The sequence below is a fragment of the Camelina sativa genome, chromosome 13, assembly GCF_000633955.1.
Source record: "Camelina sativa cultivar DH55 chromosome 13, Cs, whole genome shotgun sequence".
In the NCBI taxonomy this organism is placed as follows: Eukaryota; Viridiplantae; Streptophyta; class Magnoliopsida; order Brassicales; family Brassicaceae; genus Camelina; species Camelina sativa.
In genome coordinates, this window is record NC_025697.1 from 6,538,943 (window position 1) to 6,561,301 (window position 22,359).

The 22,359-nt window shown below is 37.8% G+C and overlaps 7 protein-coding genes across 12 annotated transcripts; 4 read left to right on the top strand and 3 right to left on the bottom strand.

Annotated features, from left to right (window-relative positions):
* On the bottom strand, positions 27-2,554 carry LOC104735544 (ATP-dependent zinc metalloprotease FTSH 6, chloroplastic). Its single transcript, XM_010455353.2, has 5 exons — positions 1,854-2,554; positions 1,231-1,771; positions 831-1,144; positions 509-749; positions 27-432 (listed from the first exon to the last, which is right to left on the bottom strand). Exons 1-5 carry the CDS (start codon positions 2,465-2,467, stop codon positions 91-93), a joined length of 2,052 nt encoding a protein of 683 aa, XP_010453655.1. The 5' UTR covers positions 2,468-2,554; the 3' UTR covers positions 27-90.
* On the bottom strand, positions 3,261-4,775 carry LOC104735545 (uncharacterized protein At5g19025-like). Of its 3 annotated transcripts, none has more exons than XM_019234285.1 (2): positions 4,131-4,775; positions 3,261-3,556 (listed from the first exon to the last, which is right to left on the bottom strand). In XM_019234285.1, the coding sequence occupies exons 1-2, from the start codon at positions 4,749-4,751 to the stop codon at positions 3,464-3,466; spliced, it is 714 nt and encodes a 237-aa protein (XP_019089830.1). In that variant the 5' UTR covers positions 4,752-4,775; the 3' UTR covers positions 3,261-3,463. The 3 variants fall into 3 exon arrangements, with proteins under 3 accessions (XP_019089830.1, XP_019089831.1, XP_019089832.1); XM_019234286.1 differs by having other exon boundaries at positions 3,261-4,113; positions 4,688-4,761; XM_019234287.1 differs by having other exon boundaries at positions 3,261-4,072; positions 4,653-4,761.
* LOC104735546 lies at positions 7,036-8,273 on the top strand. The gene is made up of 3 exons (XM_010455355.1): positions 7,036-7,176; positions 7,289-7,359; positions 7,952-8,273. Exons 1-3 carry the CDS (start codon positions 7,107-7,109, stop codon positions 8,063-8,065), a joined length of 255 nt encoding a protein of 84 aa, XP_010453657.1. The 5' UTR covers positions 7,036-7,106; the 3' UTR covers positions 8,066-8,273.
* LOC104735547 (KH domain-containing protein At4g18375) lies at positions 8,732-12,474 on the top strand. Of its 4 annotated transcripts, none has more exons than XM_010455358.2 (8): positions 8,732-8,843; positions 9,181-9,803; positions 9,893-10,309; positions 10,400-10,657; positions 10,773-11,030; positions 11,111-11,184; positions 11,360-11,433; positions 11,595-11,943. In XM_010455358.2, exons 2-7 carry the CDS (start codon positions 9,222-9,224, stop codon positions 11,406-11,408), a joined length of 1,638 nt encoding a protein of 545 aa, XP_010453660.1. In that variant the 5' UTR covers positions 8,732-8,843; positions 9,181-9,221; the 3' UTR covers positions 11,409-11,433; positions 11,595-11,943. The 4 variants fall into 4 exon arrangements, with proteins under 4 accessions (XP_010453660.1, XP_010453661.1, XP_010453659.1 ...); XM_010455359.1 differs by lacking the exon at positions 11,595-11,943 and adding an exon at positions 12,024-12,474 and having other exon boundaries at positions 8,735-8,843; positions 9,187-9,803; XM_010455357.2 differs by having other exon boundaries at positions 8,735-8,843; positions 9,187-9,803; positions 11,540-11,943.
* Positions 12,630-16,546, top strand: LOC104735549 (pentatricopeptide repeat-containing protein At5g15280-like). The gene has a single exon (XM_010455360.2). The coding sequence runs from the start codon at positions 12,709-12,711 to the stop codon at positions 16,369-16,371; it is 3,663 nt and encodes a 1,220-aa protein (XP_010453662.1). The 5' UTR covers positions 12,630-12,708; the 3' UTR covers positions 16,372-16,546.
* Positions 17,210-18,306, top strand: LOC104735550 (casparian strip membrane protein 5). The gene is made up of 3 exons (XM_010455361.1): positions 17,210-17,479; positions 17,600-17,723; positions 17,912-18,306. Exons 1-3 carry the CDS (start codon positions 17,259-17,261, stop codon positions 18,128-18,130), a joined length of 564 nt encoding a protein of 187 aa, XP_010453663.1. The 5' UTR covers positions 17,210-17,258; the 3' UTR covers positions 18,131-18,306.
* On the bottom strand, positions 18,407-20,386 carry LOC104735551 (pentatricopeptide repeat-containing protein At5g15300). Its single transcript, XM_010455363.1, has one exon. It carries the CDS (start codon positions 20,298-20,300, stop codon positions 18,651-18,653), a length of 1,650 nt encoding a protein of 549 aa, XP_010453665.1. The 5' UTR covers positions 20,301-20,386; the 3' UTR covers positions 18,407-18,650.

Here is a 22,359-nt window from a genome sequence, read left to right on the forward strand (position 1 = left end):
TTGGCCGATTTTGAAAATCCGAATAGGTTACAGAAAATTTGTAATACTAAAACGATATTATTATTTTATTTACTTCGACCGTTTATATTTTTACACACTAACCAAGTCTCTGATTCGAACTCTATCATCGGTATTTAACGGTTGATCAGTATACTCAGACAAAATTGCTCGGAACTCGTCTCCTGTTAAGGTCTCCTTCTCCAACAAATCATCGACAAGTTTGTCTATGGCTTCTCTGTGATTCCTCACATGATTCTTCGCGATCTCGTAAGCGTCACCGATTATTTTCTTCACGCACGAATCAATTTCCTCCGCGAGTTTCTCGGACATTGAGTTCCTAGCGAGCATGCGTAAAACTACGTCGTTTTGCTTAACCGCTGGGTCGGTTAGTGCCCATGGACCAATCTCCGACATACCAAACATCGTCACCATCTGAACCCAAAAAAACAATTAGAAAATCCCACCGGTTATTTCTGGTTTAGAATATTTGTTTTTTTAATTACTACACCTGTCTTGCGATCTGAGTGACTTGCTGTAGATCGCCGGCGGCTCCGGTGGTTATCTCCGGTTCCCCGAAGATTACATCCTCCGCGGCTCTCCCTCCTAGTCCTCCGACGATTCTAGCGAACAACTGCTTTCTTGACACCAATGTAGGATCTTCTCCCGGCAAGAACCAAGTAAGACCACGTGCTTGACCTCTAGGAACCAAAGTAACTTTCTGAACCGGATCGTGACCCTCCGTCAAAGTCCTAATCGGCATCGAAACCGGTTAATCTCTGACTAAACCGGAGAAATGAAAATTAAAAACATGAAATTGAACTGGAACTTACGCACAAATAGCGTGTCCTATTTCATGGTACGCTACAATGGCTTTGCTTTTACCGTCGATCATCTTCGTCCCTTCCATTCCGGCCACAATCCGATCGATCGAGTCGTCAATCTCTTTAAGGGTAATCTGGTTTTGTCCTCTTCTTCCAGCGAGAATCGCGGCTTCGTTCATAAGATTCGCCAGGTCAGCTCCACTGAAGCCTGGAGTTCTTAGGGCAATTACGCTCAAAGACACTTCCTTGTCAAGTTTCTTGCCTTTGCTGTGAACTTTTAAAATCTCCTCTCTTCCTCTTATATCCGGTAAACCAACGGAAACCTGTTTTAAACCATGTTTGCATTATATCAAACCGGTCCAGTTTAATCATTCATTGGTTCGATCTATGGATAAACCAACATACATACCTGTCTATCGAATCTTCCTGGTCGGAGCAAAGCAGAGTCTAGAATCTCCGGCCGGTTCGTTGCACCGATCACAATCACTCCGGTATTCCCTGTAAACCCATCCATTTCGGTTAAAATCTGGTTTAACGTCTGTTCACGTTCGTCGTTTCCTCCTCCTATACCGGTTCCTCTCATTCTCCCGACAGCATCAATCTCATCAATGAACACTAAACAAGGTGAATTGGCCTTTGCCTTGTTGAACAAGTCTCTAACCCTAGAAGCTCCTACACCAACAAACATCTCTATGAACTCCGAGCCGGACAATGAGAAAAACGGAACACCGGCTTCTCCGGCTATTGCCTTGGCCAACAGAGTCTTTCCGGTTCCTGGCTGTCCGGTCAACAAGACGCCTTTCGGGATTTTAGCCCCCAGAGCTGAGAATTTCTCTGGGGTTCTTAAGAATTCAACGATCTCTTCAAAGTCTTGCTTTGCTTCGTCTACTCCAGCTACATCCTCGAACGTTATCCCTGTGTTTGGTTCCATCTCAAACTTAGCTTTGCTTCTGTTACAAGAAAACATACATTAAGATCTCAATCTTAGGTTTATTTTATTTTTTAAAATTGATTATGAATGTTTTTACTTACCTTCCAAGACCAAAAGGCAAATTAGGTCCACCAGGCGTTCTTCTTAAAGAAGATGTTAAAAGGAGAGAGCCAAGTAAGATAAAAGGAAACCCATAATTCACCAAGAAATTGAGCAAGAAGGCTCCCCAGTTCACATCCATGGGATGAGCAGCGAAATCGACGTTCTTCTCCTTCATCTCCCTCACCAGATCGACTGGTAAACCGGGAAGGTTAACCCTAACCCTCTGGGTCTTTCCTAATGCTGGACTGGAGATCTCCGCGATGGCAACGGTCCCGTTCTCGAACAAGTCAACTTTCTTCACTTCATTCTCTTTCAGATGCTGCAGGAATCTCGAGTACGACATTCTATTGGAATTGGCTTCGATGGGAGCTTCTGGTTCAGCTTTTGCCGGGTGAGCAAGAAAAGTTCCTAGAGAAGACGTAAACCCCAAGGCAGTCAAACTCAGTAGAGCTCTTTTGGTGAGTTTATGGTCTAAAGTTTGGGGTTTGAGACTAGGGTTGTGACTGGATTTGGATAAATGAGTCGGTTTTTGAAACTCTTGGTACTTCTTATTACAAGTTGGGATGTTAGAAAGAGGGAGAGACAAAGATGATGATGATGATGCCATTTTCATCAAGCTTAATCGTCAAAGACTCAAAGGCTACTAATTTCTGAGCATAAAATTTGGTCTTCTGATATTTAAGTTGATAGGTGTGTTCGAGATTGTTATATAAACAAAAAAGGTGATGATGAGTCATGACTAAAACGAAGAGGATGTTTCTAGTTTCTTTTGTCTTTTCTCTGGAACATATAAATGTCTTCTTGAATGATCCAGAGATTGTCTACTACGGAACCAAAAGAATCTATATATCACAATCCACATACTAGAAACATCTTGGATGTGAGATTTGATGTAATCGTTGTCCAACCTTTAATCTTTTCCAATCTCCTTTTTTATTTTTCTTTTACTTAAACTAACTTAACCATACACTTGGAGGGGAAACAGGCAAATGGAGTTTCATAATAGTCTCTCTATGGCCCCATTGTGTCTTAGACTCAAGGCTGGCCCTTGGAAAAAATCACTTTCAAACATTTAAGACCTTGATTTAGTTATTAGTTTTATAGACCGTTCCATTAGAACTAGTGTCCTAGTCTCCTAGTCCTAGATATCATATATGTAACACTATTCCTCCCAGTTGGGCAACCAACCATGGAGTCATTATTAATTTAATGTATGGTTGGAAAAAAAGAAAATTCCCAACCAGATCATAGATCATATACTATACCATAAGCATACAGAAATGCCAGAATCTAGAGCATACACAAGGATTTGAAACCACTACCATGAAAGCCAAAGAAACAGAATCAAGAGACCAAATTAATCATTATTCTTTCCTAGTAAGTATAAACTATTTTTCTCTGCAATATCCTCTAAATGTAAAGCTTTTATTTAAACACATGGAGATTTAAACATATATTAGTTTGTGTAAGAAGTTGTTGTGAAAGAAAAAAAAACACTAAACCCAAAAGAGCAAAAGTTGTTTATAAGCTAATCATCATCGTCATCATCATCATCATACCCCTGTAATGATCATTATCTTTACTTCAAAAAGACTGAACCTTTTCTGCTTCATTTCTTGACCTTCCTTTGCTGCAGTTGCTGCTTCTTAGGTCCAGGAACCTCTAATCTCCCAACCGAACACCCGCATTTCGCCCGAAAAACCAGCACGGCTCTTCCATTAGGTGGAGCCATCTTCTTCAGCTCTGCCTCTAGCTCATGGTGGTGATCACGAGGCAACTCAAACAACCCTTTCTTGCTAACACTCTTCCCACTGTTGCTGCTCTTAACACAATCCTCAGTCTCTAACTGAATGTCAAACTCAGCATTCGCTTTCCTAAGCCCTTTACAATTGGGTTTCCCACATCTATGACGACTACACAAGAGTATAACAATCATCCAAGCAGATAAAGCAGTGCATGAGATGCTCAAAGCTATCAAACCATAGACAATAGGATCAGGGTTACGCAAGATCTCTTCTTTGACTAAACAAGAAAGCTCTGAGAAGATCTCGAGAGATTTGACAGTGATGAATTTGATGTAAGGGAAGATCAAGAACCCGGAAGATGTGATCACAGCGATCAAGATCAAAACATCGATCGCAGCTGATCTAGATCCGTCACAGCAGACTGAGAAACTTGAAGAACAGCTCGATGATGATGATGAGGATGATGATCTCTTGTTGATGCTTCTTGAGTGTTTTGAATGATGATGATTGAAATCTGCAGAGTGAGCCATNCAGCACGGCTCTTCCATTAGGTGGAGCCATCTTCTTCAGCTCTGCCTCTAGCTCATGGTGGTGATCACGAGGCAACTCAAACAACCCTTTCTTGCTAACACTCTTCCCACTGTTGCTGCTCTTAACACAATCCTCAGTCTCTAACTGAATGTCAAACTCAGCATTCGCTTTCCTAAGCCCTTTACAATTGGGTTTCCCACATCTATGACGACTACACAAGAGTATAACAATCATCCAAGCAGATAAAGCAGTGCATGAGATGCTCAAAGCTATCAAACCATAGACAATAGGATCAGGGTTACGCAAGATCTCTTCTTTGACTAAACAAGAAAGCTCTGAGAAGATCTCGAGAGATTTGACAGTGATGAATTTGATGTAAGGGAAGATCAAGAACCCGGAAGATGTGATCACAGCGATCAAGATCAAAACATCGATTGCAGCTGATCTAGATCCGTCACAGCAGACTGAGAAACTTGAAGAACAGCTCGATGATGATGATGAGGATGATGATCTCTTGTTGATGCTTCTTGAGTGTTTTGAATGATGATGATTGAAATCTGCAGAGTGAGCCATGTTTGGAGATTGGTCTATGAGTGAGATTGAGTTCTGGAAATATACCATCTCAGAGAAAGTTGAATCCTTTTTTTTTTTTTTGAGAGAGAGGAAACAGATCAAATCTAATTCGATCTCTCTTAATCAAGAACAATTCCAGACTCTGATTCCTAGAATCACACCAAATCGATCAAACACAATAAAAATCAAAACTTTAAAAACAGATCGAGTTTGATGATATCTGGAACGAACCTGATTGGATTGGACTGGACTGGGTTCAATCTGATCGAAATCAATTGAACCCTTAAAACGGAAATGAAAATTTCGAAATCAGATCAATCCATCAAACTTTTCAAAAACTTCAACTTCACAATTCAAAATAGGAGGAAGAAGCTGAAACGTGATAAGGAGAGAAGTAAGAGACAACGTAAATGGAGGGTTTGGAAACTACAACATCACCATAGAATAAAAAGCAAAGAGGAAAAAATAATCTGGAGTTTGGGAATTGTATATGTAAAAAAGGAAAAATTAGATCGTGTTCGTCAACATGATGATGATGATTTTGAAGTGTGTTTTTTTGTTGTTTCTGTCTTTATGGTCCAAATTGGGTGTGATCGTGTTGTGTAAGAAGAGAAGAGAGGAGGTCACACACACACACACACACGCGTTAAGATTATGTTATGTGTGCGGAGTTAAACAAAACTCTATGGTTCGTGCATGTATGTGTCTCCATGACTCGAAAGTACAATAAAAAAAAAATCTAAGTGTTATTCATTTTTTTAATAATATGTTAGATACTTTGTTGATTTCGTGGGTCACTACTGCACACTAGACATCTCTTTCTCTAGGCTTCATTAGATTTTTTTTTTTTTTTTTTTTGNCACCTCTAAATTATATTTTATGATTTTATTCCTTTAAATATTGTTTTTTCTTTTTGCAAATATATCATAGTAATAATTACAAAGCAACTCACAAGAAAAAGCCCAAAGTCAAGAATGAAGAAGCCCAAGTCCGATTTTTGCATATAGTAGTAGCCTTCTCTTTTTTTCTCGGCCATATTAACACCTATTTAGAGAGTTTCGAGTGGGTGGGGGAACTAGTTCTGTAATAAGGAGCGGACCAAACAAAACACACCGACCGAACCGAAGTAGTTGGGGGAAAAACACGTTTTTGGTTTGTTCTCACTGATTGGGTTGTTCTCACTGATTGGTCCGTTCAGAGGCCAGAGCTACATTTTTGGCAGCTCCCCTTAAAAAAAAAGTAGAAAATGAGGTTCAGTCGGAGACCATTTAGTTCACAAAGTACATAGGTTAACCAATAATTTTGCTGCCGTAATTGAGACCCTAAAGCTTGATAGATTCGTAAAAGACTTCTTCGTCTTAAGTTAAGTTTCTTTTTGTTTGGACTTAAAGTTGACTTATTCATCCGTTTTATTTATAGTGAACAATGGAAAAGCAGACAAAACCAATGTTAATCTTTTTGCTTATCTCATAAAATTTGGCAAGGCACGGATTTTACAATACTCGAATAATCACATGCGCCGACGTTATTTTTGGCTTAAATTTTTTTATAATAACACAAATTATTGATACAGTTTGTTTGCCTTGTTATGTGTTAAAAAGTAAATGGACGGCTATACTAGTAAAATGACAGCATGATATTCAATTAAAACTAAGTCAAACCTTGTCTCTAATTTTAAATAAACACGGCAATCGATAGTATTTTCTCTGGATCACAATAGAAGATTTCACTAAAATGGGTAAACCTTTTTTTTATATCAACTTGGTCTTTTCCATTACGATGTTGATTTTCATAGTCCAAAGTGGCAAAATCCCTTACTCGCCAACCTTTGTGGTTTGTGGATGATAGCCTAACTTAATAATTATAATTACGTAATTTATAACTGGAGAAAGTCTTAGTACCTTTTAAGAAGTTTTGGTAGACAATAAATAATATTTGACTGTTATTATTTATTTACACGAGAAATACAGCTATTTTAAAGTTTTTACCAAAAATAATACTGATACTCTTTGGTAGTGGCAGACATGAGGAGCTCGACTCCAGTTCACATCACGTGGACTCATTAGGGTTACACGTGCGAGTTTGCTTCCTAATAATCAACTGGCAACTTAAGCCATAACTAAGTTTGATTTGCTCTTAGTAATAATTCAGTTATATAGAATAAAAATGTATAGAGTACATTAATATGTGAATTTCCATCTTTCTTCATTGGATCTGAAGCTGGAGCAGTTTCCAGGAAAAGTGGAAAACCTTGAAGCTAAAGGTTCTCTTTTCTCTTTATTAAAGTTTTACTATTATAGTAATAGGAATGGTTTGATAACTACCAAAACTTATTAGTACTAAAATAATCATATAAAGTCTAATACAAATGAAATCTTCATTAAGAACTTCAAAGAGACAGCAATGGGTCAATCTTGTTTCTTCAAAGTTCTTCTTGTTTCCTCTCTTTTACTACTAATCTTCTTCTCCACTGGTAATAGCTAATTGAAATCTTCTTCTTCTTCTTAGTCACACTGTTGAAAACATTATTAAGAGTTTATGATTTAGAATTCATGCCTGATGATTTTTGTTTGTGAATTTATAAGCCATGGGGAGAAACTTGCGAACTGCAAAGTTGTCAGGAGTTCACAGTACTGCTAAGCATTTTTCTTTCAGGGTACTTTCTCTGATCTCTACTTCTTTTTAATTAGTTTCTTCAACTTTTAGAACTTATACTATTTTTTTTTTTTTTGCATTATGATATATATTCAGAACTCTTCCTCGATAATACTACCTATAATAATTACTTAATTAGTTTATGGGTGTATTTTTTTCCATTTATAATGTAAACAAGATGTGCAAAAAACTTTTTTTATTTTCTTCGAACAATACTAAAAATGTTTGGAAATGGTATCTAGAAAAACAAGATTTCGGATTTTTGTTTAAGGTACTGAACTACGTTGTTACTTTTTTTTTTGTATTGATGGAACGGGGGAATTATAACAATTCATCATCTCATCTTAAGTTTCAAGTTTTCGCTTAGTTTTCTTGCATCTATTATACATTTTATTTTGCCTGCATATATTGCTATTGTTTTTTTCTTCTTTGACTAATATATAGTACAAATTCAAACTTAAACTTTTTTTTTAAGGATTAAATTATATCATCTGACTTTTTTTGTATATAGTTAATTGTATTTGTATTGAGAAAGAAGTACATATTTTTTTCTTTATCAAACGAATTTTAATTAAAAAAAATGGTAAATACAGGAAGGCATTGTGAGAAAGACGATGGAGCTGATGGATTATGACCCGCCGGGGTCCAACACCAATTGGAATGGTTTCGTGGCCTCTCCTCCTCCCCAATCTCCTCCGCTTTCATAATTTCTAAAAAAAACAACAAGCTCGTCTTAAAGTGTCTTTTTTTTTGTTCGTAAACAAAATAAATACCAATATGTAATTTGAAAATTTGATAAGCTAAGCTCTACTCTCTTAATTGTGGAAAATATGACCTCAAACTGTAAGAATTACTTGTTTGATATAATTGGTGAACACATGGGAAACGTCATTTTTAGTTGAAATCTTTCCGACACATCAATTTTTTTTTATATGTTGTTCTTATTTTTACAATTTAAAATCTGAACAAAAAACAATATCGAAGTAAGTTTTAATATTTTTCTAAATCTAAACTGAACAGAAAAAAAAACCAAAATGAAATTCAAAGGAATCGAGAAAACAAAGAAGATCAAACTGAAACTTAAAACTTTTTTTTAGACAAAAAAATTTGATAAAACAAATCAACTATTATCAAAATATAATTAAACAAAATAATGAATTTTGGACCAAAAAAAATATATTACTTAAAAGAATAATCCAACCGTATCACATATTTCGGATATCGAATCTGTTTAAAAATATCCATCATTTGCATACCTATAAACCAAATTCGAATTCAAGTCTAATTCGTATTATCATAACCAAAGTTTTAAGTTAAAACCGAATCATAACCAAAATTTTAAGTTAACTAATTAAAGTTTTTTTTTTTTAATCAGAAAGAAAGAAAAAGGAAAAGAAAACTAATTAAAGTCCGCGCAAACCCTAGAAAATACTGATATCCCCAAATCCGAAGAATCGATTTCGTCAGCGGGACTCTGAATCGAAGGTTCGTTTTCCAAACGTTTCTGATTAATCGAAATCTCCAATTGTTCCTTATCGTAGTTCGAGTCTTCAGTATGTTTTTCTTAAGTTTCTTCTCATTTGGGTTTACTTGTAGCTTGTTTGTTTGATAGACTAGTGTTCCGAGTTCTCTGATTCGATTTGTTTCTTTGATCTTCTGAGAAAATTGATTGATTTATGAATAGATTTTGTTTATGAACACACCTGTGGATGCTATATATATATATATATATGTTTTTTCCTGTGATTGGTTGAAAAAACTCAGGTATACTACTATATAGATTTGGAGTTCTGATTGTTTAATTTATAATTTTGATTGGAAGGTACAGAGTTGTTTCCCTTTTATTTTGTTTGTGTTGGTACAATGTCACCGGATCATAGAGATAGCCATAGAAAGAGGTCACGTCCTCAGTCTGATTACGATGAAAATGGTGGAAACAAAAGGAGATATCGTGGTGATGATAGAGATTCACTTGTCATTGATCGTGATGATACTGTATTCAGATACCTCTGCCCTGTTAAAAAGATTGGGAGTGTTATTGGTCGAGGAGGTGACATTGTCAAGCAGTTGAGAACGGAGACTAGATCCAAAATTAGAATAGGGGAAGCGATTCCGGGATGTGATGAACGTGTGATTACGATCTATAGCCCTAGTGATGAGACCAATGCCTTTGGAGATGGAGGGAAAGTTCTTTCTCCTGCGCAGGATGCTTTGTTTAGGATCCATGATAGAGTAGTTGCAGATGATGCCCAGAGTGAAGATAGCTCTGAAGGAGAGCATCAAGTTACTGCTAAGTTGCTGGTTCCTTCGGATCAGATTGGATGTATTCTTGGCAGAGGTGGCCAGATTGTCCAGAACATTCGGAGTGAGACAGGTGCTCAAATTCGCATCATTAAGGACAGAAACATGCCTCTGTGTGCCTTGAGTTCAGATGAGCTCATTCAGGTACTTGCAGATTTATGTGTTTTACTTTTATTGCCTTTTCTTATGTGAGATTATGGCGAATGCCTGATGAAATCACTTTTTCTTTCTAGATATCTGGAGAAGGGCTCATTGTTAAGAAGGCTCTGCATCAGATTGCGTCTCGCCTTCATGAAAACCCTTCACGTAGTCAGAACCTACTGTCGTCTGCAATGTCTGGTGGACATCCTCCTGCTTCACTGATGAGCCATGCGGGTGGTCCTCGACTTGTAGGGATAGCACCGCTAATGGGTTCCTATGGACGTGATGCAGGAGAGTGGTCACGCCCTTTATACCAACCTCCAAGAAATGAGCCACCGGCAACAGAGTTCTATATTCGGCTAGTTTCCCCAGTTGAGAACATTGCAAGTGTGATAGGGAAAGGTGGTGCTCTTATCAATCAGCTTCGACAGGAAACCAGAGCAACCATTAAAGTTGATAGCTCTAGAACTGAAGGAAACGATTGTTTAATAACTATATCAGCAAGAGAGGTTTGAATTTCTTTCAGCGGCCCTGTCTGTCTTTTAGTTAAGAACAGTATATCCAACTTTTTTTCCTTGACAGTTTCTAATCTATTTTAGGTTTTTGAGGACGCATATTCCCCAACCATAGAAGCAGCTATGCGTCTGCAACCAAAGTGCAGTGATAAGGTGGAAAGAGATTCTGGACTTGTTTCATTCACGACTCGTCTTCTTGTGCCAAGTTCTAGGATTGGTTGTATCCTTGGTAAAGGAGGAGCCATCATAACTGAGATGAGAAGAATGACAAAAGCTAACATCCGCGTACTGGGGAAGGAAAATCTCCCAAAAGTTGCATCTGACGATGATGAGATGGTTCAGGTATAAAATTCACAATATCATAATGATACTCCTCTAATTTCCATTGCAGTTTATCCTCTCACGCTTAAAGCTCTTCACGTGGAGTGTTAACAACAGAAGTTATTTTGATGTTCAGATCTCTGGAGACCTTGACGTTGCCAAGGATGCTCTCATACAAATTACATCAAGATTAAGAGCCAATGTTTTTGACCGGGAAAGTGCTGTTTCTGCACTTATGCCGGTCTTGCCTTATGTTCCTGTTGCACCAGATGCTGGTGATAGATTGGACTATGATAGTAGAGATAGCAGAAGACTGGAACGTGGGAATCCTTATCCTGGTGGTTATGGCTCAAGTGCTTTGTCTTCTGAGAGTTATTCTCCGTATGGCCCGCCGGTATGTCTTCTAAAAGGTTTCATTACATGTTTTTAACATATCACTTCTCAATTAATGACTCTTCGGACGTGTTTTTGTAGGTTGGTGGTAGTAGTAGTACTCCATATGGAGTGTATGGAGGAGGTTATGCATCTGAACGCAGTGGCAGTTCTGGGTGAGTTTATTTATTTCCTGATGTATTTGTAACACTATATGAAGTATTTACCGGTTTACCTTTTAGAACTTCCGTCATCAAGTGTTTCTAATGACGATATATCGCACATAATCTTGGTTTTCGTTTGCCTAACAATTCTTTGTGGTTGATCCTGATCATGGGTTTTTGTCATCAGGTTATCCAGCCATTCTTCTACCTATCGACGCAGAAACTATGATTACTAGAAGCTATTGGTGGGTGATTAGAAAGGTTAGATTATAATATGGTTTGCTTAAGTCCTTCTTTAAAACTTTGTTTACCTAGCTGTTTGTCCCAAGTTCATGACATAACCTAATCTGATCTGTCCCGGTGTCAGATTCTGATTTACTGCTTTTTTCCCTTTGTGACCTTTTCCCGTCCCACTAAAACAGTGTGAGATCCTGAAGCCTGAAGCCAACCCCACAGCCCACAGTTGAAGCCTTTTCCACCAAACAAGATGACAAAGCTGAACCACCAAACTCTACCTAGGAGAACCGATTACATGCGGATGAGATATTTAAGTTTGTTTCAAAACTTTCCATGTCCACTTGTAACCAAAATACTGCCAAGTTCCTACCCGTTAAAAACCTTATCCAGTTGGCCTTGGCTGTAATGCTGTCTGTCTTTCAGTTTACCTTTCTTTCCTTGGATCAGTTTCCGAAACCTTAGTTTGGTTGTGTGTAGTTCCGTATGTACGAATTATTCAATTTATGTCAAACGCTCTCTTGCATTGGTTTTACTTTCAGCATGCTTAAACCTCGCTCTTACAGGTTTCCGTATCGCAAACTATTACCTTAATGATCTCTCAAGAGTTGTTACAGATCTTATGCAGGGAAAGAGATGAGCGAGAATATAACGAACCACTTTGGGCATTAACATCAATCTGTTATCCCTTGTGGTCCACATGAAAGGTATATAAACTTCTTCTCTCTATGTTATTTGTCTTTGCACATATGCTTCTTTGGCAGGAGTTAAAAGACAGGTTGCTATATCTGGAAGAATGAAGACGCTCTTGTTATTTGATTGTCGGTATGACTACTCCAAAGACCGTTCGGTTTAGTGGCTATGACTGTCCGGTTTTCTTGCCTGAGCCACCCGGATTTGGCTACCTATCTCAAAGAAATCTCTACATTTCTTGAATGTTGAATCGAATGATGAGTTAGATATACTCAGATTGGTAGAAGAAAATTATTTATCTAACTCTTTTAAGAAAATATATGAATCAATTTATTTTGTAAAACTATTTGGATCAGTAAATATTTGTGTACTGTACTTTGTCTTGTTTAAAATTAGGCCTGTTTATGAATTTTTCAGTAGACTATTTGATTAGTGATAACAAATTAACAATAAGCTGAAACGGTGTCGCTTTCGCAGTAGTTTCGACCTTTTAATTTCGGCCCTTTTTGTTCGTCTCGTCACCTTCTTTGGTTGGTGAGAGAGCTCGAATGCAGCAGTTGAATAAGAAAGAAGAAGGCAAATAAAACTTCCATTGATTTCTCCAATCGTATGCTTAATCTTCTCTCCATCACTACTTCCACTCGCCTTCGTTTTCTCAACAAGGTTACATCTCTCTCATGTCGTTGTTACTCTTTAGCGTCTTCGTCGGGAAATGATTCAGCTATCCCAAGAAATTATGAGTCTTCCTCGTTTGATTTACTTTCGAGGTCTCCTGGTGGGGCAACAAAGGTCCGTGGCGATACTGGTTCCTCTCTAAAAGACTTGCTTTTGGATTTGTCCGATGTGGTTCCCAATATCACCCGTAGGTTTAGGAGAGTTCCTGGCTTGAAACCCGAAAATGTGCTTGAATTGTTACTGGGTTTCCAATCTGAGGTTCAGAAAGATGGAATTGGGAGTGGAAAGGTTCGAGCTTTATGGGAGATTTTCAGATGGGCTAATGGGCAATATAAAGGGTTTAAGCATTTACCTCAAGCTTATGAAGTCATGGCATCGATGCTTATCAAGGAAGGTATGGTTAAGGAAGTTGAATTGTTGCTTATGGAGATGGAGAGCCAGGGAGATACATTGGTTAAGGAGGGTGTTTTCTGCGATTTGATTGGGAAATATGTTGATGATTTCGATACCAGGAAGGCAGTTATGCTGTTTGATTGGATGAGGCGTAAGGGTTTAGTACCTGTAGCTTCGTGTTACCAGACTCTTATTAATTATTTGGTCAGACTTCACAGAACAGAATCAGCATATAGAATTTGTTTGGATTGGGTGGAGACGACGGCTGAATCAGATCAGATGAATATAGATAGAATTGGGAGAGTTATTGAGTTGCTTTGCTTGGACCAGAGAGTGCAGGAGGCTAGAGTTCTAGCGAGAAAGCTTGTGGCTTTGGGTTGTGACCTGAATAGCTCAATCTATAGTAAGATTACTTTAGGATACAGCGAGAAGCAAGACTTTGAGGATTTGTTGAGTTTCATTGGTGAAGTTAAATATGAACCTGATTTGTTTGTTGGCAATAGGATTGTACATTCACTCTGCAAGACTTTTGGCTCAGAGAGAGCTTATTTATATATGGAGGAGCTTGTACGTTTAGGTTTTCATCCTGATGAAGTCACCTTCGGTATCTTGATTGGTTGGTGTTGTTATGAAGGAGATATCAAAAGAGGGTTTCTTTATTTATCTGAGGTTACATCAAAGGGTTTAAAACCCGATGTGCGTAGTTATAATGCTATCTTAGGTGGGCTTTTCAGAATAGGATTGTGGCAACATACCAGTTCTATTCTGGATGAGATGAAGGAAAATGGACTGTTGCCAAGCTTGTCTACATATAAGATAATGGTAACTGGATATTGCAAAGCTAGACGGTTTGAAGAAGCTAAGACTATTGTTAATGAGATGTTTGGTTATGGGTTGATAGAAGCATCAAAAGTTGAAGATCCTCTTTCAGAAGCTTTTAGTTTAGTAGGATTTGATCCCTTAGCTGTTAGATTGAAAAGGGACAATGATTCCAAACTTTCCAAAGCTGATTTTTTCGATGATCTTGGGAATGGGTTATACTTGCACACTGATTTGGATTCTTACGAGCAAAAGGTGAATATGGTACTTGACAGATCCGCGCTTCCGGAATTTAGTTCGCGTATTGTTAGTGCATGTAAGGACGGCGATTTGAAAACAGCATTGGGACTTCATGATGAAATGGCTCGATGGGGTCAAAAGCTATCGCGTCGGAGTTTTGCTGTTTTAATGAAGAGTCTCTGCGCATCACGTTTTCATGTCAAAGTAAGTGTTAGCCTATTGGAAAGATGGCCAAAGCTGGCTAATCAGTTAGATGGAGAAACCCTCAACGTTCTTGTCCAAGAATATTGCAAGACGGGATTTAGCCGCCATAGCAAACTCATTTTCCATAGAATGGTTCAAATGCATCATCCTATCGATAACGAAACTTACACATATTTGATAAGTTGTTTCTGTAAGAAAGAAACACTCAATGATCTGCTGAGTGTGTGGGGTGCTGCCCAAAATGCTAACTGGTTACCTGATTTGAATAGTAGCGGAGCTCTATGGGAAGGTCTTATCCGGAAAGGACTGGTGGAGGAAGCGGTTAAACTCTTTGAGCGCATATTCATATCATATCCTCTATCACAGTCTGAAACGTGTAAGATTTTTGTTGAGAAGCTCACAGTTCTTGGGTTCGCATCTACCGCTCATTCTGTTGTTAAAAGGCTTGAAGGAAAGGGTTACCTTTTGGAACAAGTGGTTCACAATCATCTTATCAAAGGACTCTGCAAGGAGAAGAATGATTCAACTGTATTTGCTATACTCGACGAACTGCTAGACAAGAAACACTTTCCGAGTGTGGAAAGTTCTTTGATGTTAATTCCTCGACTTTGTGGAGCTAACAAAGTAGAAAAGGCATTTACTTTAGCAGAGAAATCAGATTCATCTTCTGTCCAGTATGCTTTGATAGAAGGACTATGCTTAGCTGGGATGATGTCCAATGCAGAAACTCAGTTACGGATAATGTTATCAAACGGGTCTTTACCGAATAACGATATCTACAATCTGATGTTTCAAGGTTATTGTAAAGGTAACAACTGGAAGAGAGCTGAGGAAGTCTTAGGAATCTTGGTGAGGAAGAACATAATCTGTTCGGTTATGAGTTACAGAGAATATGTTCGGAAAATGTGTTTAGAACGTCAGTTTCTGTCTGCATTTAGGCTGAAGGAGTTTCTTCTGGTTCAAGGACAAAGCAATCCTGGCGGTGTAATCATTTATAATCTGCTGATCTTCTATCTGTTTCGGGCTAATAATCACTTGGAGGTTAATAAAGTCTTGCTCGAAATCCAGGGGAGAGGGTTGTTGCCTGATGAAACCACTTTTAATTTTCTCGTACACGGATACTCTTTGTCTGGAGATTATTCTAGTTCTGTGAAATATCTCTCGGCTATGATCTCTGAGGGGATGAAACCTAATAATCGAAGCATAAGAGCAGTAATGAGGTCTTTGTGTGACTATGGTAATGTGAAGAAAGCTCTTGACTTGTGGCAGGTTATGGAATCAAAGGGCTGGATTTTGAGTTCTTCAGTTGTCCAAACAAAAATCGCTGAATCTCTAATTTCAGAAGGCGAAATTCCACAAGCTGAAGATTTTCTGATCCGTGTGACACGCAATGGCATGATGGCTCGTAACTACGATAATCTAATCAAGAAACTATCTGATCATGGGAATCTTGACATTGCGGTTCATCTGTTGAACACAATGATAAAGAACCGAAGCGTTCCAGATTCTTCAAGCTATGATTCAGTCATCAGCGGCTTGCTGAGATGCAATCAGTTGGGTAAAGCTATGGACTTTCAAACAGAAATGGTGGAATTAGGTCTAAGTCCAAGCATAAGTACATGGGGTGGTCTTGTTCATAAGTATATTGAGGCATGCCAAGTTTTGGAATCAGAAAAACTCATCAAATCAATGGTTGTGTTAGGCGAAACGCCGAGTCAAGAGATGTTTAAGCTAGTGATTGATCGGTTTCGAGTAGAGAACAATACAGTGAAAGCTTCAGAGATGATGGAAATGATGCAAAAGTGTGGCTATGAAATTGACTTTGAGACTCATTGGTCTTTGATTAGTAACATGAGCACTTCTAAAGAGAAGAAGACAACAGCTGGTGAAGGATTCTTGTCTAGACTTCTCTCTGGGAATGGGTTTACTTGGAAGCGATGATGACTCAGTTTTAAAAGTTTTGAGGCTAATTTAGAAATATAAGAAAATGGAGTTCTTTTATGTAATTTTACGATTGCAAACGCCCGCCCTAAAAGAGAGAGCCAGAGTGTTTTAGTTGACTTTGTTGTTGTCAACTTTTGCGTTATGTGACTAATATAATATAATCTTCACGTAAGCCAACTCAAAAGCTGAAGTCATCTCTTTGACTCAAAAAGCGTACATACTTTTGTAAACATTTGAATATGATCATTTGGTTTAGGTGTCCTGCTTCAATATATATATATATATATATATATATATATATAGGTTTTTATTTGATTGATAACCTAAATGTAGAGTGTGTTTGACACAGAACACATTTGGGTTCAACATCTCCAATCACTTAGGAACTTTAATTTAAATTTCCAACTAAACTATCTAGAGATTTCCGATCCTACCATTAAAAAAGTGTATTTTAATTGATAAGTGGGTTTGTTAGTCATCTGCGGCTAACATAACTAATTCCATTAATTTAACTTATCACCATGCATGATCATATAACATGTAACTACTCCACATGTTCCAGCTAAAGATTTGCATCCAAATTTGGACAGCCTTTTATGTTTCCAAATTTGATAAAGGATATACTAAAGAGGGTGGATCATGAAGCTTACTATGTATTGATTTATAAAGAATATACTCTATGCAAAATTATGGAATTATATTACTAAAAAGGGGATACCTTTAGCAAGTACAATGAGATAAGGACCTTATCACAACCACTATATGTCCCAAAGCATGCACTATATATACACACTCACTCATTCCTCCCTCATTAAAACTCTCACAGCATCTATATATTTCTTACCTAACAAACCCTAACTTCCTTGTCAAGCAATCTAGAGAAAATGAAGTCCGGTCAAACTGAAATCGTGGAAACAAGCAAAGGTATTCAAAAGAGCGGTCTGATGAGCAGAAGAATTGCCATTCTTGAGTTTATCCTCAGGATTGTTGCATTCTTTAACACTATAGGTAGTGCAATCCTCATGGGAACCACACATGAAACTCTGCCTTTCTTTACTCAATTCATACGGTTCCAAGCCGAATACAATGATCTTCCAGCCTTAACGTATGTGATCTGATTCCTTAAAACTTCTTTTAACTTGTATTTTTTTTTTTTTTTGGTATGAGGGAATGACCTGGATTAATTCTTGAAGTGTTTTTGCCTTTGGTTTGCTTGATCAATCAGGTTCTTTGTGGTAGCAAATGCTGTTGTGAGTGGTTACCTTATCTTGTCTCTAACTTTGGCCTTTGTACACATCGTCAAGAGCAAGACTCAGAATAGTAGAATTCTTCTTATCGTCCTTGATGTGGTAAGTCATCACTCATCAGAACTCAATTCTGTTTAATAAGCATGTGCCTTCTCGTTAGCTTTGCAGTTCAAACCCATAATAACAACAAAAAAAAACTGAAAGAGTAATGAGCAGATCATGTGGGTAGAATTGAAAAAGACTTGCAGTTTGACATTACTGCTTACAATTAATTCCTCCTGATGTGTTAGGTAATGTTGGGTCTTCTAACTGCTGGAGCATCCTCAGCAGCAGCCATTGTCTACTTGGCACACAATGGGAACAATAAAACAAACTGGAATGCCATCTGTCAACAGTTCAACTCCTTCTGTGAGCGTATCTCCGGGTCTTTGATTGGATCATTCATTGCCGTTGTCCTCCTCATTCTTCTTATTCTCCTATCAGCTATTGCTCTTTCCCGACGCCATTGAAGAAGATCTGGTCTTGACCTTAAAATATGAGTTTTCTTTTTCCCTGCTTCAAAAAATTCATAGTTTGGTGTGTAAAAATGTTAACTTGAGCTTTCGGTCGTGTGTCCTCAGCATCTGTGGTTTTTCTTTTCTCATCTCGATTGATATCTTCTGTGTGATTTATGTAACGAGTTATTCTGTCAAAAGTTGTGCTTTAACTATCAGTTACCACATCATCTTAATATCTTCTCTCCTTTACAGAATCTGGTGTTCTATAAATATATGCTAAATCCTGAATCATGAAATCACCATTATAGATAACAAGACAAACGCCGGGTTTTATAACGTTTTTACACAAAAATTGATTGAAAGATCATCTTGAATTTAAGGTGTAAACATCAACATGGAAGCTTCCTATCAAACGCGGTGCTCAGTTTCTTAGAACAGAAAGGATATAATTAATATTTGCCATTCAGAGTTCAAAGTTAAGAACTCGAAAACAAAAGAAAAAAAATTGCCAATGAAGCGTTGGTTTTCTACCTTAACTAATCCGACCTCTTGATTTTGACTCAGGTTCTGACGAGAGTAAATATCTCATCATCAATTTATCATCGTCTTCCTCGATCAAGCTAATTCCAGTAGGTTTTTTCACTCTTGTATCATCAAACATCTTCCTAACTTTCTGCACTGCGTCCCACTGACCTGTGGAAGCATATATGTTGGAGAGCAACATATAATCGCCACTCTCGTCCTTCCTCATACTGAGCAGTTTCTCATTTGCATACTTTCCTAACTCAACATTCCCATAAATCTTACAAGCACCTAAAAGTGTTCGCCATACAATGGCGTTAGGCTCAATCTTCATCGACTTCACAAACATGAATGCTTCCTCCAATAGCCCTGCTCGCCCCAACATGTCTACCATACAACCATAATGCTTTAAGTTTGGTTCGATATTATACATATCCTTCATAAGGCTAAAATACTGACTCCCTTCATCAACTCTTCCTGAATGGCTGCAAGCTAATATAACTCCAATGAACGTCACCTCATTTGGCCAGACTCTCAACCTCTGCATTTCTTCAAATATTTCAATTGATCCCTCCGCATGATGCAAAGCCAAACCAACAATCAAAGTATTCCACGTTGACAAGTCCCGATCTTTCATTCCTCTGAACACTTCAGTTGCTCTATCAATGCTTCCACACTTTGCATACATGTCAATTAAAGCATTCCAAATAGGAGTGCCAACATATATGGAGCTCCTCGAAAAGGAAGCCGTTTCCAAGATGTAGTGATGAAGGCTCTTCCCAGTTTCTAAGTCTCCTAAGACTCCACAAGCAGATAACAAACTCAGTATTGTCACAACATCTGGGTGTTCACCAGCATCCTTCATCTCCTTGAAAATACTTAATGCCTCCTTCGGGTACCCACAGTTTACATATCCAGAGATCATTGCATTCCAAGTCACAACATCTTTCTCTGTAAATCTATCAAAGAGCTCCCTTGCTCTATCAATCTCCTTACATTTCAAACAACCAGTGATCATCACATTCCAAGCAACCTGATCTTTTTCAGGCATTTCATCAAAAAGCCTCATAGCTTCATCTATCTTCCCTCTCTTAGCATACCCAGAAGTCATAGAAGACCAAGCAACCTTATGAGCTTTAGCAGAATCATCAAAAAGCTCACTTGCAATCCTCAAATCTCCACAATTAGCATGAAAAAGGATCAAAGCGTTTTTAACATACTCATTAGACACAAACCCATGTCTCAACACTTTGCCATGAACAGCAAAACCATTACTTCTCCACTCGAGCTTCGAACACGCCTTGAGAAGGAACGTAAACGTATACCTATCAGGGGACACACCTCGTCTCTCCATCTCAGTATACAAAGCAACCGTATTTTCAGGTCTCAAACTCTGGGCAGAGCCGCGCAACACATGGTTAAAGATAGATACGTCTGGTTTAGGAATACCGTCGAACAACTTGTGGGCGTACTTAAGCGCACCAGGAACCGACAAAGAAGCCGAGTAAATTAGCTCCCCAACAACAGAAAGGTTCGACATGAGACCATTCACAACTATAGAAGCGTGGATTTGCTTCAAAGTTGGGAAATTTTTGCAGTTCTGCCATAGTTTTGGACGGCGGCGATTAGTGATTCGGTCGTTCGTTTGTTTCCTGATCATCTCCCTTTCGGTTAATTATGGGCTGCTTTCGATTATTTTTAAGTGATTTCCGGTTTGTTAAAACCAATCCGGTACCAAAATATCAATTAAGGTGATTTTATTCGGGTTGACCGGTACCAATAATAATTGCGATTGTAAATCTTTTATGACTTTTTGTATGTACAGAGAAGTGAGGATTTTTACGGTTTAGATAAAAAGCAAATTAAAAGTAGAGTTAAAACTCTCTCGTACAGTAACTGTTGCTGCTCTTGTTTGGTGGTGGAACAGTACTAATATGTTACTTGTTTTTCTTTGGTTGGCCGTCCGAGATGTCTCAATAATTTATGTACTGTTTTGAAGGTGACTTTGCCAGGAAAAAAATTGATCCGTCACTAGTCAGGTTTTAATTTAAGTTAGCCGGGTCCTTTGACAATTGTCTCTGTTGTACTAAGTTTACCATTACTTCTCTTCTTCTATGCTTAATTGAGATTTTTTCTTTGTTGGTTGTGTGTTGCCTTCCAATTATGTGTAAAATGCCTTCTGTTTTGCCTTTTGTGGTTAACACGTTTTTTTAAATGTTGTTTGGCCTTTTTTTTTTTTTGTTGACTCGTATAGTTGTATGATTGATTGATCATATCTTTTGGATTGTAGTTATTGGATTGGGTTAATTGAAGATACCTTTTTTTTTTCTTTTCTTTTTTGTGATGGAAACCAGATTTTGTAATATGTTGGTGTTATGGATATAGCTATCCTTGCTTTCAGATTTAAAGGATGCAAACTTGTTGTCAGATTCTTTTTCCACTGATGGATTGAAGACTTGTTTTTCCCGCCTTAATTGCTATTATTTGTCAGGTTAACCTTTCAAAAGTTATAGCTAATAGAAACTTGGCTAATCTTAGGCCTTTTGTCTACAATTAAGTCTGAAGTGAACCATTGTTTATATCTCAGTTTTGTATTAGATTATAGTTTAGTAGTTTACAATTTTTATAATATAGAACTGTTGGGACTTCTGTACCAGTTGAAACAGCTTCTGTGCCAAACTAGGAGTGTTAAATGTTTTCCAGTTTGAATGTTACAGATTGAGCATGCTAATAAGTAGTCTCTTCTTCTCACATGGCTCGGTTTTTGATTTCATATGTGTGTGACTTCTTGCTTTTTGCAATGTCTGATCAAGTACACTAATGCAGTAGATTTGTAGCATCAAATATGGGAATTCGTGGATCGATAGAATCTTGACAAGTGGCACCATTTATGAAGGCTATATTGAAGTATGTAAGGACCATACAGAGAGTGTAGGAGCTGGCAATATGGTATCAGCAAGACATTTATAGAGTTTTGTCCCCATTGTCCTTTACATCATTTGCAGCCAATATGATTTTCTTTTGATCCATGAGCTCTTCTACTTCTCTCTCTCTCTCTCTTCTTCAACTTTCATATTCACATTTATTCATTTTCCTCTTCTCTTTATTTTATTTTTTATAAAATTTATAAAACTGATTTCTTTTTGTATTTATTTGTACAATTCTTTATGATTTTGTCTTATCGTTCTATGATTCGATGAAGATACTTCTTACTACCCCACAAGCTTGGAGCCCACCTCAATAAATCCATCTTCTGCCTTCATGGAACACATTTAGCTACTACTCTCCCTTGTTTGGTCTTGTAAAATCTCTTTAATGTCACCGTTTGCCTTCATAAATCATCTACCTTTCTTGGCAGTATAATTTACCTTGATTACACCTGCACGGTACCACATCCATATAAGATCAATTCATGGTATATATGGACGTTTAGACCATAAGATGAGATTCCGTACCAGTGATTTAAACATCAATCCAATCAGTTTTGGGTTCTGGTGACTTGAGTACAAGTTCATTGCTCTCAGAGGATGTCTAGATTTTTAAACTGAAGTGATGAAAGTTCTGATATGCTAGACTGAGTTCTCAGAGGATGTCCAAAAGATTCTGAATATACTACTTTTAAAAATCAGTCTGAAGATGTAGAGATACTATTAGACTCATTGACTTGACATCAAGAACAATGTAGCAACCAGTGGACTTATCTACAACTAAAAAGTGCT